This window comes from Rattus rattus, chromosome 7, assembly GCF_011064425.1.
Source record: "Rattus rattus isolate New Zealand chromosome 7, Rrattus_CSIRO_v1, whole genome shotgun sequence".
Taxonomy (NCBI): domain Eukaryota; kingdom Metazoa; phylum Chordata; class Mammalia; order Rodentia; family Muridae; genus Rattus; species Rattus rattus.
Window position 1 is genome coordinate 53,546,844 of NC_046160.1, and position 16,964 is coordinate 53,563,807.

The 16,964-nt window shown below is 42.0% G+C and overlaps 1 protein-coding gene across 1 annotated transcript in view; it reads right to left on the minus strand.

The window, feature by feature from the left end:
* Positions 1 to 280: 280 nt before the first annotated feature.
* Positions 281 to 16,964, minus strand: part of Znf277 (zinc finger protein 277) — a 54,078-nt gene continuing 37,394 nt past the window's right edge. The window contains exons 6-12 of the mRNA XM_032909101.1: positions 14,634 to 14,744; positions 13,810 to 13,942; positions 6,810 to 6,877; positions 5,122 to 5,218; positions 3,111 to 3,153; positions 1,669 to 1,843; positions 281 to 670 (exon numbers count right to left, since the gene is read on the minus strand). Of these exons, the coding sequence (XP_032764992.1) occupies positions 484 to 670; positions 1,669 to 1,843; positions 3,111 to 3,153; positions 5,122 to 5,218; positions 6,810 to 6,877; positions 13,810 to 13,942; positions 14,634 to 14,744 (814 nt within the window). The 3' untranslated portion in view covers positions 281 to 483. The remainder of the gene's footprint in view (positions 671 to 1,668; positions 1,844 to 3,110; positions 3,154 to 5,121; positions 5,219 to 6,809; positions 6,878 to 13,809; positions 13,943 to 14,633; positions 14,745 to 16,964) is intronic.

The window sequence follows — 16,964 nt, forward strand, 5'->3', positions numbered from 1 at the left end:
TTTAAAAAGTCTAATTTGTGCATTATCCAGACCTTTGCAATTTTTTTTTTGTTTTTGCTTTGGTGGGTCCTGTTTTAATAATTCACAGGCTCCCAATTTAGTACAGAAATCACATTGAATTCTGTGACTTAATGGGTGACAGGCTCATGGGAAGGAGACTAAGATAAAGGGGTTAAAATCAGGTTCATCCATTCCAATGTTTGTGGCTTTTACGTTCTCCATATTGTAGATAATTATGAGTTTATGAAATAAAATCACTTAAGATAACCATATAGTAAAATTTCTCAGTCCAAATATAAAAACATGTTTTATTTTTCTTATTTCTTGAAAAAAAAATTCATTAACAACAACCATGATTCCAGTAATGAATAATGCTGTGTCGATGATCAAATCTGAACTCCTGTTCTGTCTGTGTCTTCCAGGAGGAAACCATGCAACACTGCGCCCGCAGCAGCCTGTGCACTGCGCCCACAGCAGCCTCTCCTAGCTTTCCAGGCATTCCTGGAGCAGCAATTGGTTGAGAACACTGCTCTGTCTTAAGGCACACAGCCTGGATGTATCTTCGCTGATGATGGGAACATTTTCAGTTTGCTCTTGAGCTGTCAGGTCACTTTCACTGTCAGACAGCGTACACAGGAGAGTGTCATTCTCATAGGTGGGAAAATAATACCTGGAAGCAACCACAGATACACCGAATAACAAATGAGTAAAACCCATGAAAACATCAAGCAGCAGCAGCACACAGCAGCACACACAGCAGCAGCAGCACACACAGCAGCAGCAGCACACACAGCAGCAGCAGCACACACAGCAGCACACACACACAGCAGCAGCAGCACACACAGCAGCACACACAGCACACACAGCAGCAGCACACACAGAAGCACACACAGCAGCAGCACACACAGCAGCACACACAGCAGCAGCAGCACACACAGCAGCAGCAGCACACACAGCAGCACACACACAACACACACAGCACACACAGCACACAACACACAGCACACCGCGGCCCACACACAGCATGACACAGCAGCACACAGCACACAGCAGCACACAGCAGCACACAGCACACATAGCAGCACACACAGCAGCAGCACACACAGCAGCAGTTTTGCCATGTCCCCTGACTGACACTTTGATTAGCTGCAAGGGCTGTGCTGGGCGACACCTCTGTTGATTTTCCTCTGACCCTTCCTGTCTGACTCGAGCCCGATGTGATAAGAAACATTAGCTGGACAGGCCGCCTGCTCCAGTACTGGGCAGCTCTGTTATCAGCTAAAAACCAGCAACTCCTTTATTTACTCAAAGCTGGGTCCTTCCAAAATTTTAACTGAGTCAAAAATAGTTTTTTCTTTTCAAAAGTAAAAATCTCAAAGACCAAACAAAACCACAGCCATGTTCTTCCATCTCTAATGTCTATGAGGACGAAGACCAGCGTACCAGTTAAACAGAGGACTAAGACCAGCGTACCAGTTAAACAGAGGGCTGACTTTGGCCCTCATCAATGGGAAGTCTTCCACACAGGGATAACCAGAGTTTTTTGGTTAGAGTTCTGTGGAGGCCTAATTTCATATTCTCTGAGGACACTGAATTTTAGGTAGCTAGCATCCACTCCCTCCCTCCCACTGAAGTCACACAAGTGATGTTCGGTTCAGCAGGACTCACTCCAGTTGATCCCACGTCTTGCTGTCAGGAAGCAGTGAGGTGTGTTTAGCGTCCTCCATGTGAGTCCTTAGCTCTGCCTTGGACTTGAACTTTGCCTGGCAACTGTAGCACCTGCACTGGTGAACCTGCCTTCTGATGAAGTTGACCAGCTTCACTTGCTGATAGAAATTTAATCCTGCAAACCATCACACAACCTTCAGCACCATTTCTGCATTGGCATTAATTTATTTTCTTTAAAAATTTTTAATCTGTTTTAAACTGATATATTAAAAACTTAAATATTTGTATGATATCATGTGATATGATATCTTAAGATCTATAATTCTACAATATTGACCAATTTTATGTTGAAAACATGGAAAAATTGTTTGTTATAATTTCTTACAGGAAACACCCTATCCTAATTTGCTGACCTGAAGACATGGAACAATTAAAATACAATAATGGACAGCAAAATAGGGCTTGCATGCTCTGGTCTATGCTAACCACTTTTTATGTCTTAATACATTTCATCCTCCAAACCATCATCATGGGTGGAATCATTACATCAACATTATTCATTGGGAAACTGTTCGAGATTTCACAGCTGGGAAATGGTGGAGTCTCAATCTCATACCACGCTGTTGGTTCTGCAGTGTATGGTCCTGACTAGAAAACAAACTGTATGTGTAATACATACGCATGTTTGGAATGGCAGCAAAGCCAAGCCACATATCCAGGAGTCCAGTGTATTAGACCCACTAGGAAATTAGTAATTTATGACGCAGCATCACTAATCCTTCTATGATAGTCACCCTGAGAGCTATACAGTTGGTCACATTTGTAATAACACATGTAGGCATTCTGCCACACACTGCAGTATGATTGTTGAACACACAGTGCATAATTTCCTGCCCCGAGGCCTAATGTCACATACATAGTATGTGCTGGAGTCAGACACTACTGCAATCTGACTTCAGAGACCTGAGCTCTTATCCAAGTGTGATAGTGCACACCTTTGACCTCAGCACTCAGAGGCAAAGGCAGGCAGATCTCTGTGTGTTTAAAGCCTGCCTGACAGACATGGCAAATTCTAGGTCAACCAGAGCTGCACAGTGAATAAAGCTCTGTCTCAAAAACAAAATAAACGAATAATAATAAAAAACCCCAAGCCTCAAGCTACCTGTGCTCTTTCTGCCAGCCTCTTTTTGCATATTATTAAAGGGCTCACATAGGTAGAAGAGCATAAGAAAGTATGTGAAATTAAAAAAAAAAAAAAAAGTAAACCTTTTAAGATCAGAATCCAGAATGGTCAAGAATTACCGCTTTAGTGAATTTAGGAATGTCTACACAGAGATGGATCATGTGATTGCAGCCCTTAGTCATGGCTAACACCGGCATCACTTACAGGAGGGTCCACAAAAGCGCAGCATCATAAAAAATAACTTCCCAACCAAACTCACCGAGTTCTGACTTTATTCTGAGGAGATCAAACTCGTGTGTGTCCTAAAAAAGGGAAGGAGCATATTTGTAAGCATACGAATTATTTAATCTTTCAGGCTAAAGCTATAAACAGACATCTGATTCAGAAGCAGTCTGAGTTCATCATCTTCTGCTTTTGATATCTTCTAATTCTAACCACCTTCCTCCATGGTCAGCAGTTCTCTAAAGCACAATCCAGAGCATCAATTAGTTGAAACGCTTTAATTGGTTACAGCTTATTTTTGCCAATTTACAATGTCTAAAATATCTAGCCTGATAAAAGTGTGTGCTAAGTTGTGATTCCTGCATACAGGGCATCTGGACCACAATTACAGAACTAGGTTTTAGAGAACTAGAAGCATGTGATGTTTCACATAGTCAGAGGGTGTGTGTGTGTGTGTGTGTGAGTGTGTGTGTGTGTGTGTGTGTGTGTGTGTGTGTGTGTGTGTGTGTGTGTGTGTGTGTGTGTATGTGTTTCTTCGGTTCTACTCTCACATCAACCAACCTTTCTTTGGACTGCCACAAGACAGAGACTTATGGTATTCTGCTTGTCCCCTTTCTCCAGTTGACTGTGCTATAAATGTTCAAATCTGTCACCTCACAGAAAAGCAATCTTGTTCCCTGTGGCAGCGTTCTGTGCAGTACCAGTAGATGCAGGATGCTCAGGAGTTCATGACATGCTACCGATTGAGCATCCTGAATGAGCAGGACCAATGAGCCTTGTGAGGAGTCCAAGAATGTTATCCCTACATGGTGACACACCTACAAATGGCCACATATCCATCCTACTGGTAACCTATCAAAGACAAACCGACTCACAAGAATATATGCCCATAGGCTTTCTAGCTCTGCCCAGGACCTTATTTTGTTGAACCAAGAACAGTATTTCTCAATGAGGAGAACTGAAGGTGAGTAAAAAACAGATGCCAACTATAGACAGACACAACTCAGAAGACAGGCAGAGAACGTCAGAACTCCACAGAAATATTGTTTATTATTATTATCATTATTAGTTATTATTATTATTCCCATGCTGTTGAGATACTGTCCTATATCATTAGATATTCTTTTCTTTACCCCAGCATTTAGCCAAGGTCAGAGCAACACATAGGGAGTATCTTTTGGGTATACTGAAGTGAATAAAGGTTCAGAATTCCTGGCTTCAAGTGTCACCTCAATATAAACATGACACAGAGGGAAGCAGAGCCGGATGCTCCTGTGCTTCTTTCTGGTTTCTCCTCCCCGAGTGGCTGTAAGGTCACATTATGTGCAGTTTCGATCTTGACCTTTGTGAATAGCAAGACTTTTGCTCTTTCTACCCTAGTCAACAATACAGGCAGGGCCAGAAAGAAGGCCCCAGAACCCACTACATTTGGATATTGTCACTGTGGCTGCAGATCTCTCATCTCCTGAGCTACGATGATCAAGGAAGCCCCTTAAGGGTGGGAGCCGTGACATCTAAGCTACGGTCTGCTCAGGTTAGTCAATCACCCTCTACCCTGCACCACTCTCCCCTCCTGGATGGACCTGGCCTGTCTCTTCTGTGCGTACTTTCTGGAATGGAATAGTGATTGGAGGATGTGGGCTTCCTGTCTGTTTCCACACTGAGACTAATTTACCTTGACAAACAACAACAACAACAACAACAACAACACAACAACACCAACAACACAACAACAACAACACAACAACAACAAACCTTCATGGAGAAAGAACAAAGTAGAGAGTGACAAACGCTGCTGTTTGTCCCTTTCTCCTAACTCAGTTGCGGACTGGTGCATGGAGTGGTGCTGCCCACACTCAGCGTAGTCACCTACCTAAATGAATCAGTCAAGAAAAGCCCTCAAGCGCTCCCAGAGGCTCCTTTGCTAGGACATTCTAGGTCCTGTCAGCTGGACATAAACCATCCCAGCGAGTTAATGTTGATCCAATGATTACCAGCTCCACGCTGTCAGAATGAAACAAAATTAAAGCAAGGTAAACGCATCTCACCTTCATGTGCACATACAATTTATCTATTGTCTCCTCTTGCTTTTCACAAAATAGGCAGACAGCAGAGACAGGGTACTCCTGCCAATCGGACCAGTCACTAGGTTAAAAAGAAGACAGAACACACGGTCATCTTCTCACTGGAGGTGCACCTCATGGTGAGTTGTATTAGTGTCTCTTTCCTAGCAAATGCCACCGATCATTTAGTGACATTTTGGGAAAGACTGCCACATCCTATTACGACTTTCAGATACAGAGTCTGGAATTCCAAGCATGAGATGACAGCCAGCCAGTACGTGCTGCCCTGGTTTCCCCATTTGCCACTCTTTTGAACAGTGACTTGAGAATGGACGTGGTGTGATTTTCCAGACACAGAGAAATTTAATTCCAAAAGGACACCTATCAAGAGGTGGGATGTTCTCTTATTAGTCCGAAGCACCAATACACAGGATGTGAGCGGACGTGCTTCAGCATGGCCTACACTATATTTCAAGAGGGAAACACTGATTATTTTAAATGGGGTAAATGTTACATCTTGTGGGAGAATGGGAACTCAAAAGGCATGCAGGGCTGGAGACACGGCTCAGGGGTAAGGGCGTATACTGTTTTAACAGAAAGCTTGAGTTTGGCCGACTGAGGGCCATGGAGGCAGGTACAGGTTGTAACTGCTCAGGTTCTGGTCCAAGGCATCTGCTTTCTTATCCGCCGATGGCTAAGTTATGTTGTAAGCTCCATCAGCAGTGATGGAGCCCAGCTTCCGTGGTTGCCCAGCCATGAAACCATTAGCCCAAACAAACCCTTCTCTCCTGGGGTGCCTCTTGGACTTAGAGTGCAGTGACAGGAGAGTCCCTTAAGGAGCAGTGCTACGCATGCCACGGCACTGGAACACTGGTATCCGGCACTGCACTTTCACTTGCTGCAGTCGCTGCAGTCGAAGTGCAGCTGCACAGCCACACACAGCTGCAAGGCAGGCTGTGGACGTCTTTTACTTACAGGCCCCAAAGCACCCTGATCCTTACAGGTTCTCATTACCAAGTAAGAAGCGGAAAGTGGGCACAGAGAGACAACTGGAAATGCCCATTACGGAAAGTACGGAGTGTGAGGTCTCTCTCAGTGCTGCTCCTTTCTAACTGGGATCTGAGACAAGCTCACTGTCAGACTCAAACCATTACCACTTCAAAGGGATGGATGGAAGAATCACATAACAGACCGTCTAACATGTATTAGTACATATGACCACTCAAAGTGTGAGTTTATTTTCTTTATCTAAATTCCCTTTGACGATATTTTTATGTATGGTAGAAAAGAATATGAAGAAATCAGAAAGTCTTAATCGGATTTCTGTATGCACCGTTGTATCTGCAGTAGGTTTTTGCCTAAGACACTGACAATACATATTTCTGACATTATTTCTGTATTTGTATGTCCTGTTCTCTGTATGAAAAAGTAGAAATACAAAACAAAATAAAAACAAACCCAAACCCCAACTAATCTCACCCAAAAGTATTGTTAGTGATTTTTTTATGGGAAAATTATTTTAATTTAAAAACCTTGCCACTTTCATGAAAGGGTGTATGGCTTAGAGACTTTCTTCTTATTGTCCCTCTTTGGAATGGTAATTACAGCCCAAATTAAAGAACCATCTGCCTGCTCTCCACGCTGGAGCTGACAGCAGCAGTGCGGTGCCTTACTCTTCCTGAAGGTCCAGCAGCTCGCGGTCGTCTTCCAACTGCACCTCTTCCCATGACTTCCCGAGTTCCTTTGTAGGAAGAACGCAGAGTTCAGACAGAGTAAGGAGAAGAGGCGCAAAGAGCGAGAAAACAGACACCGAACCCAAATACCACCACCATTAAACCAAACCCACTCAGATGGCTTCCACTCACTGCTATGATTGAGATGAATAAATCCTGCAATGCTAAACTAAAATAGTAAACATATTTGTTTCTGGAGAAACAGCCTTTTAATCACGATTTTCTTCCCATTTCCCACCCCACTTCCTTAATTTTAAATCACTGTTTTTCAACCCTGAATATATATTAGTGCCACTTAAGGATCTGTATTTTTTTTTTCCTTTTAAAGAAACCACCAAGAGCTCCTGGAAAGGACTGTGAAATACTGCCTAGCAGAATGTTCAATCTTTTGTCCTTGCAAAATGATGCTATCATCTGCAGAGTTCACACTTGAGAACCCCTATTCAAGTTACAATCTCCCTCCCTCTAAACACTAACATCACCTCTGCCACCACTTGATGCTGAGGAAATACCTCAGTGGATACAGTACTTGCTGCACAGCGTGAAAACCAGACTTGGGATCCCCAGAACCTACATAAATGCCAGGGGGCATGGTAGTCACCTATAATTCCAGCACTTGGGAAGCCCACACAGGGGATTCCTGGGGCCGGCAAGGAATTACTAGCTGTAATTGGTGATTCCTTGGTTCAGGGAGAAAGTTTCAATAAATAAAGTGGAAAGTGATGGAGGAGGACATAACATTAGCTTCAGGTCTCTGCATGTAGATGTGTACACATAAGCCCTCATGCACACCATACACATATGAAAAAAAGACCCCCAACTAAACTACAACAGCAAAAATATCACCTCATACAGACACACACACACACACACACACACACACACACACACACACACACACACACACACACACACACACAGCACTCATAACGTTTTAAGGAGGTTTATGATTTTTGTATTGGGCCGTATTCTTAGCTGCCCTTGGCCACATGCTTCGGTATGCAACCTGCAGGTTGGACACGCTCACACAGACTGCTTCCACTCTTGTTCTCTGCTGGCCCATTCCCCAGACAGCAGCCACCGTGATCTTTCTGCAGGACAGTTCTCACAGTTGGAACACAGTACAGACTTCCTACCATGGTGTATGTATCTCCATGCTCTCCCGGGCTCCTTCTGTATTCTCATTTCCTGCTGCCCCTTTCTTCCTCAGGATCTCCCTCCCAGCCAGGCTGGTCTTCCTGTTGTATCCTCAACACAGCAGACCGGCTTCCCTTTGAACACTCTGTCTGAAACGCTCATCTTCCACATCTCTGTGTGGTCACTCTGGTCTCTGCTTGAACAAAACTCAGTCCTCCTCTGACTGGTATGTTTAAACAAAACTCTTCCAATAAAGATGTCCCTGGGCATGCCATGGCACAGCCACTGTATCTGTGACCTTACTGTAGCTGTGGTGATCTGCTATGATATCCACAATATGAGGCCCCACCCGACTGAGGCAATTAAGTATTGTTGGAGGAGGGGCTGTAAGTTGCAGCCACTAATAAGTTGCTCTCGTTCCAATAAATGATCCACCCATGCTCAGTCAAGAAACTCTGAAGTCAATGGCTGTACACAAAAAGACATAAAAGTATGGGGTAGGGAGATTTGACAAAAGTACAGGTCCAGGGAGAGAAAGATGGGAATGGGGCTGGAGAGATGGCTCAGTGGTGAAGAGCACTAGCTGTTCTTCCAGGGGTCCTGAGTTCAATTCCCAGCAACCACATGGTGGCTCACAACCACCTGTAATGGGATCTGACGCCCTCTTCTGGTGTGTCTGAAGACAGCTACAGTGTACTCCTTATGAATAAAATAAATAAAAAAAATCTTTAAAAAAAAGAAAGATGAGAATGCAGTGTGTGAAAATGACTAAAGTTAGATTATATAAATGGACAGAGTGTAAACAATGAAAAACAAAAAGCAGTAACACTCCTGTTCCAAGCCACTTTGTATTCCTGCAGGAGTTGCAGGTGTATGTGCTTGTGCATGAGTTTGTCCCTTTGTTTGCTATTTATCTCCTCCCCTTGAACGTCCAAGGAGACTTGGCCTTTGTTGCTGGTTACATTTGCTGATTCTGCCCATAGTAGATACTATGAAGTTTGTTTGTTTATTTTTAATTGTAACTTCAAAAAATACAAAAAAATTGAGGTCAGTTTAGATCTTACTTCTGAAAGACTTTTGTGAGGTAATTAAACACTGTGCATAAAGCTCATGCTGGATATGAATAGGTATTCAATATCTATTCAAACCTTTTATCTTTTACAGTTAGTGCATAAGTTCCACTTTTAGGGACTTTTGTTTGGTAAGTCACAATGTCAGCAAAACACCACAGAAAGATGGTTAGGGTGGTTTATTCTGGTCCAGTCATTTTTATTTTTTCCTTTGAACTTTTTTTTCTCTTTAGGATCTGTCTTCTCTCACTCAAATCTGCCAAAGCAGAGAGTATACCAAAGCCATTGAAGGTCTAGCACTGAACATCTTTTCAAGGAGCTGACACAGGTTGGGTCAAGCCCAGCCTGGCTGGCTCTGAGCACAGCTATCCTTCTCACTCAATGTCTTTCTTCTGGAAGCCTGAAACCAAGATTTTTTTCAGCTATGGACATGCCTCTCCCTAAAATAAAGGCATTCATTTGGCTAACACAAAGAACTATGTGCACCATTATGCTTTAGAAGGAGCAAGAATATCTGCCGTTCATCAGCTTAATGAGAGGCTTTGAAACTGTCACTACTTATCAACCAAACGAAGCATAGGCTCAGACATGCCGAGATCCACCATACTGTCGTTAGAGACAGTTAATCTGAACTCTATAATGCACTTTCTAGAGTCATCAGAAAGTGTTGAACCTCATTAGAGGTCATCAAGAATGGCTCAGCACTGTAAACAGGATCTCTGCAATAATTTTTGGTAATACATTACAATTTTCAAGCCATACTTGGTCTCCCTGGACTAGGATTTATGGTCATATTTTTACTGCTGTAAAGACATTCAAGGAGAGGCCATCTGTGATGTTACCATTCCAAGTGAAATGAGTAAATGATGCTATCAACAAATGTTCCAAGTCAAAGGAAAAACTGATTTTTCCCCCACTGTCAAACTTTGTAACTCAAGTATAATTTTGCAACTTTCTGAGTGTTTATTATAACCTGTGTCGATTTATTTTCATAATACAACCTCAAAAATACAACTGAGAGAAGAGGAAAATCTACTTTCATTAGTATATTAGGAAATTAGCAACATGCACCTAGTCTTTCCTAAAATACCCTGCTTGGGGACAAGAGCTAAAGGGGGAAACATGGAAAAAAAAAAAGAAAGAAAACAAGGCACATGACTTCCAATTAAGATAGTGTGGTAATGAATCATGTCAGAAAAGCTAAGAACACAAGAAAAACAAGGTTTGGAAGGCCTGTCTGTAAAGTTGTTCAAAACATCCCTCAAACCACTGCATCAGATAGATGTGAGCAGTGAGAGGATGGAGAGAAAAAGAGAAATGATCTGAGAGCAGAACCCCTCAACTCACGCACGCACACACGCACGACAAAGGAAGAGACACTTCTTTGAATGTGAAGGATTTATAGGACTATAACAACGCTTTAGGCTAGGAGCTTATATCTACATGGTCTTGTATATTTTAAGACAAAATAATATAAAATAATATAAAATAAAATGAAACAAAACAAAACAGGCCAAATGATAAAACCACAATAGAAATAGTTTCCTTTAGAAGACTCTGGGCTTGAATCATGAGTGCCTTAGGCACATGTGGCTGAAGCCCAGTGACGATAAGCAGTTTGTTATACCCGACGTTGGAGTATCTGACTAGGAAACTAAGAGAGACCTCATCTCTTAACAATTATCACTAGACACTGAACTCTTGTTTCTTGTTGGTGAGGAAATAAAGCAAGATTTTAGGTAGATGATCCAGACTGTGCCAAGGAGTTCAATGTGTTTGAGTTCAACGTGTTTGTAAGTCTGTCACATTAAAAAAAAAGCAATGTAAGTTATTAGGCAAGGAAATTATCTCACCTAAGAAGTAAAACACTTGCCTATTTGCTCAGTTTGGAGGGCAGCTGACTGCTGGAGTGCATCTGGCCAGAGTATCCAGGAGGCACTGGAGATGCTAGAAGGGTTTAAAATGGAGCATGAAGCTCCATGTGAATGGTCGAACTACTACTGCTGGAGCCCACAGAGGAGGAGGAAGGCTGATTCGGGACACGACTCTCATTGCATGTGCTCACAGCGGCCTTGTACTGCGGCCTCTAAACTCTGAGCAGAGATCTGACAAGTCGCCCTGCTTGCCTTCTGTTCTCGTCTTCTGCTGTCTAAAGGTGCTGCAGATAGGTGGACGGCATGAAACTCACAGAAGGACACATAGCACAGACTACTACTACGGCTTTGTCACCTGCCCACATCCCTGTGAGGAACGAGCCACGGATGCCTCTCACTCTTTTACTTTTATTTTTAAAGTGTTTATCATTAGCTATCACTTAGGCAAAATTTTAGAGAATTTATTCTTCATGTTAATGACTTGTTCTTCACATTAAACACTGTTCATTAACATGTCTAAAAAAACAGACTATAATGACGCTGAGCTGCTGCTGGCTCTAAGTTTTCCCCAATGATGTATTAATATTATTTGGAACAGTCTCTTCTATGCATATTCCAAGCATTAGCTTTTTACTTCTTAGCAGACTCTGTAAGCACCCTGGGGATGTCAATGCTGGGGTGTCTGTGTAGCTCTTTAGTTCAGGGTTGTCATAGATCTCAGGGACTTTATTGCTTCCTTCTGTCTCTTTCAAAGTGGTTTCATTATTTTTTAAAATACTAATACATCAGAATACATTTTACTTTTTCTAATAATTTCTCTATTTATTAACTATTTGTTTTAATACTTGGGCTAAAAGTGCTATGGTTGTAGATGAGAAGCACTGCATTCTCACAGATTAAAGCCAGTTGCTCTTTCTGGTTTGTTACAAGAGAACAGGTCATCATAAAATCAACACTTCTTAAAAACCTCAGCTAAAGAAGACAATGGAGGTGCCAACATTCTCTCAACCACTGAATGGAGAAAACGGAGTCTGTCGACAGCTAGTTCACCCTGGCTATGTGGACTTGTGGACATGACTAAGCCTCACTATGTGGTCTCCTTATCGCTAAAGAAGGCTTTCATACTGATGTCTGTGTCCTGGGAATCGGTTAAATGATTCAGTATGTAAATACCTCTGACAGTGCGTGGCCCACAGAACGATCTCTGCCACTGCTGTTACTTTTTAAAATGGGATTTATGTCAATAGTACCCTCAAGTTGTGATACTGTTTTCATTTCATATTTACTAAGACCATTATGTTCTCTTGAGCCATGAAGTGCTATAGCCAATCCATGGCTAGTATAACCTATCATGTTCCCCCTAGGGACAGCTGACACTCAGAAATGATTTCAGCTTGACAGCTGGGCAACACCACTTGATGCCCAGGGATTGAAGTATCACACTTTTCTAATATGCTAGCAGAGTATGAGTGTGAGTCCTTTGAAGACTCCCTCCAAGGTAAAGACTCCAGCTATAGAGTGTCCTGTTAATTCGCAGCCCTTGCATATTAGTTTAAAAGGGCCCCGGGAGGGGAACTATTAAATTGCTTTCCTGGCTTGCTACAGCAGCTGCATACTCCAGCCAGGGCTGGAGTCCACTCCTTGCTGGAGTGGCTGGGCCCTGAAGCAGCATTGGCTCTAGGAAGTCATGACTGAATGATTTGAGAGATGAAAGGACTCAGAGGGTGCCTTTGCCTTTAGCTGCTTGTAAAACATTTGTAGTAAACCTTGGCAAGTTCCCAGAGCCAATCTTTAAGCAAATGCTAAACTTACTTCTTGAGGAGAATTTCAGTTTAGCACTATATGACTAAGTTAAAATATATAAAAAGTGCACACGAGAGCAGGGACTTCCAACATAGATCCTGCCTACCGCTTTCTACCCAACACAGGAAGTGGCTGATAATATTCTCTCCGTCTTTCCAAATCAACAGGCTTGGATTTTAATGTACTTATATTGAGGGGGGGGGGAAGCAATTCTTGCTTCAGGAAGGTTCAGCATCGGAACTTTCATCCTTCATCGTTCTGTAGAATCTGCAGTGCTTTTCTATGTATGGGTAGGATACCTCATTATATACAATGAAAAAGCTGGGGACGGAAGGCAGGCTTGGTAGCATTCTCTAGTCTGTATGTCAATCCAAAAATCCCTGCTCAGAATTTTAAATAACTCCAGGAACTTTGTCTCTAACAGAATACCACTGCTTCTCCCAAAAGGATGACTCTCCAGTGCGCAGTAGACAGGACAGAGACTTTGTACCCTTAAGACATTTAAAATCTTGGCATGGGCCACCAAACAAAAATACTTGCTTAATAAAATGGAACGGTTTCTCTGAAACCTCCCTTAGAAGAAGCTGGCAGACAATGATACAGATGCACATTTTATTTTGAGGATAAGGGGAAGATCACTTATGGAGAGATGGGAGAAGAGTAAGAAAATTGCTTTTAAAAAATTATCTTGTGTGGCATCTAGCATATCCAATTGCTCAATAAAGGCTTTTAAAGGCAGAATACACAAATCCCTGGCTTCAAGCTGCCAGATAACAGCAAAAGGGGACTGGTTTGGAGATAATGAAATACTGTTTGTTTTTCCCAGTTGCTATCACGCTGCATTCCAGAGGTGCATCTGCCATCTTTCCTGCAGAAACATCTGTCAAACCAGTCAGATTTGCTTTGTAAACTATTGCTGACTACTTCTTGACAATGCCTCTCATGGTCTTTCAACCTTTGTGCCCATTCACTCATTATCAGTCATTACTTGGCTTGTAGGTAGATGTTGATTGCAGCGTTGCAGCCGTATTTTAAACTGTGAGCAGCAAGACTTACCAAGTAATTGATGACATAGAACCGGTCATATTCTCGGTTTTTTGGATTGATCCTACGATGCTGCTTTTTTCTCATGTGATCTTTAAGTGTGTTTTTGTCTCTGAAGGTCTTCTCGCAGTACAAACACTGTAAACTAAAGCAAACACACATACACACACACTGCTAAACACATCTCTTGGACAATTGTTGCAAGAACCCTATTTTTAAGTTTTATTTATTTATTTGGGTTAAACAAAATAAATGAGGGTAATGCGGTCCCTCTGTGAATCCCCCTGTCCCTTTACCCACTTGGTTTTGTAGAAAGCATGGTACGGTATGGTTTGCTTTGTAGTCTAAATTGGCCAACTCGCTGTTTAGTTCAAACTGTGCAAGGATTGTTCTGTTTCCAGACTGGCAAGCAATGTGAGCAGTGTCCTCCTGCTCAGAAAGCCCTCCCTTTCCTACCACAATGCTTGGCACCCCTTGGGACGATATGCCAAAATAACCCTGCCTTCCTGAAGTTGTGACCTGCCAGGTATTGGGTCACAGCAATGAGAAAGGTATGGAATATTGATGATAAATTTATCTTTTTATGATATAACTTACACGGTCAATGTTTGGCATAAAGCAATAATGCAGTAACTTCAAAACTCATTAGAAGGCAATATAATGTAGATAAAATCTATATCAAAATCGAATGTCAAAAATGTAAAATCCCACAACATAAGAAATGAGCAAATTTCATTTACTTATAAATTAAATTATTTAGTAAAATAATTCTTAAAAATTCTGAGGTGTCCAATATTAAATTAGGTTTAGGCTGTGTTTTGCCAGAGAATACCTACTTGTCCAATTTCTTCTGCAATGTGCATAGGAATTCAGTGCAGTTTACAATGTTGTCTGGCAAACCAATGTTGAAAGCATGCTCTCTGGCCATGTGGTTCAACAGAACAGATCTGAGAAGGAATATGAACAATTCCTATTATTTGTTAAATAATCTAGGAGCAGATCAGGCTAGGAATAGCAAGTATATAACAACAATTAATCAGAGGACAAACACGCACTAGATACAGACACAAACACTTGAGCCTTGCTAAAATGGATATGCTACACAATGTGCAAATCCACATTCCTGCTTTCTAACACCGGAAGGGTTGGTCTCTGTAGGCGCATCAGGTCCTGTTCTCTTTTGTTTTAGAGTTTTGAGGCAGGGTTTCTTTGTGTAGCTCTGGCTGTCCTGGGACTCACTCCTAGACCAGGCTGACCTCAAACTCAGAGATTTGTTTACCTCTGCCTCCTGAGTGGCTTGTTGGGATAAATGGCTCTTGCCACACTGCCTTGCAGGGGTTCTACTCTTTAATCTAGTAAATAAATGAGGCTCCCTCTGCTTTTCCAACTTCTATGAAAATGGTTAATTTTAGGCATTATTTACCGGGATAAGGAATAGTAGAGAAGGGGAAGGCACTGGGCACGTGTGGTGTTTTCACAAAAGAGTGGTGGGCATCTGAGAGTAGAAGCAGGAAGCCTGCCCTCAGCGGGCAGATGCTGCCTGCTTGGTCTGTTTCCTGGGCTGAGACACCACTAGTCTCTCCCTCAGATCCTGGAACTCAGGCCCTCTGGTCTTGGTACTCGGGCTTACACCAGTGGTCCAGGACTTGAAGCCATAGGACTTGAAATGAACTCCCCTGATTCTGAGCCCTGTGGATCTGCATGGAGCACGTCTGTCTCTAATGTTTATACAGCCTACCACGGCAGTGCTCAGCCTCTATAATGAATAAAGCCACTCTACTACTAAATCTCCATATGTGTTCCTTATCACACACGGTGGGTCTGCTCTCTGGAAAATCTCGACTAATGGTTAATATCAATATGGCCTTTTCTGTGACATGAGATCATGGACACTGACCTAGCACAGCACCAGACAGAGATTATGAACCTACTGTTAATAGATGTTACATACAAGGGTCATGACAGCCTGGAAGTGCAATTATCAGCTTATGCTCAAAAGAAAACTTTATTTCTAAATTTTAATTTATGTGCAAAATATAATGATGTATGATGAACATATTTATTAATTATCATATGGTATTTTAATATATAGCTATTGTGGAGTGCTTACATCATATCTGCTCTAACATGGATTACTCAAACTTCTTTCTTTAGCTTTCTGTGGTTCACAGTACATTAGCAGTATCCTATCGGGCAATACCAGCATGCCAAACCTCTTACTGCTATCTAACTATGATATGCACGCACTGATCGACTCTGCCTTTCCCACTACCCTTCCTGGGCACTGGTAGTCACCACTCTATTCTCAACTCCTACAACCTCAATTTTTTTTTTCAGATTCCACATATGAGTAAGATCATGAAATACTTGTGTCCCTGTGCAAGGCACATTTCGCTTGGTATCATGCCTCCCAGGTTCTATCCCTGTTGATGTGATTCAGCTATTTTATAGAGTTGAGTAGCATTTTATGGAATATATGTATTACATGAAAATTTTAATTTCTAAAACTTGAATAGCAAGAAGCATATGTATGTAATATCTCCTAATAAGACTTTCTCATAAATAAAGGCAATGGGGGAGTATGTATAACACTGTTAGACTGTGCGTAGTTGCTGTATAAGATGTTTATTTTATATACATTTGATTCCTTCAAAGTGTTTTTTAATTTGTTTTTCATAAAAATAAAGCAACCATCTTTCCATGAATGTATGCTACCTTTTTTGGTTAATGATATAGGGGGCACATTTATTAATCTGTGGTTAATAAGTCATCTTCTTTAATTGCCTAATGATAACTTATAACTTAATTAAAGTACTTGTTGGGGACTTTACATTGCTGGTTAGACCATCAGAGTTTTCCCAGGATATCTTACATATAGGTTGCAGGACAGAACCTATGTTGTGGAAGACTCCAGGTAGAAAGAGACTGGGAACTTTTTATAGAAATCGAGGTGGACGGACGGATGGATGGTAGAGGTATGATGCAGTAAGTCAGGAAACCTCCTATATCCCAAGTCCACAATAGAGCAGAATCTATGGAGAATGCCAAAACACAGTTGGACATACCTTGGGCTTTTAGGAGGAGATTACCAACTATTCCTAGATTCAGTCAGAAGTAACATCTGGCTCAAGCATAGATGAGTTGACAGCTTTTCTGCTACCCCAAGC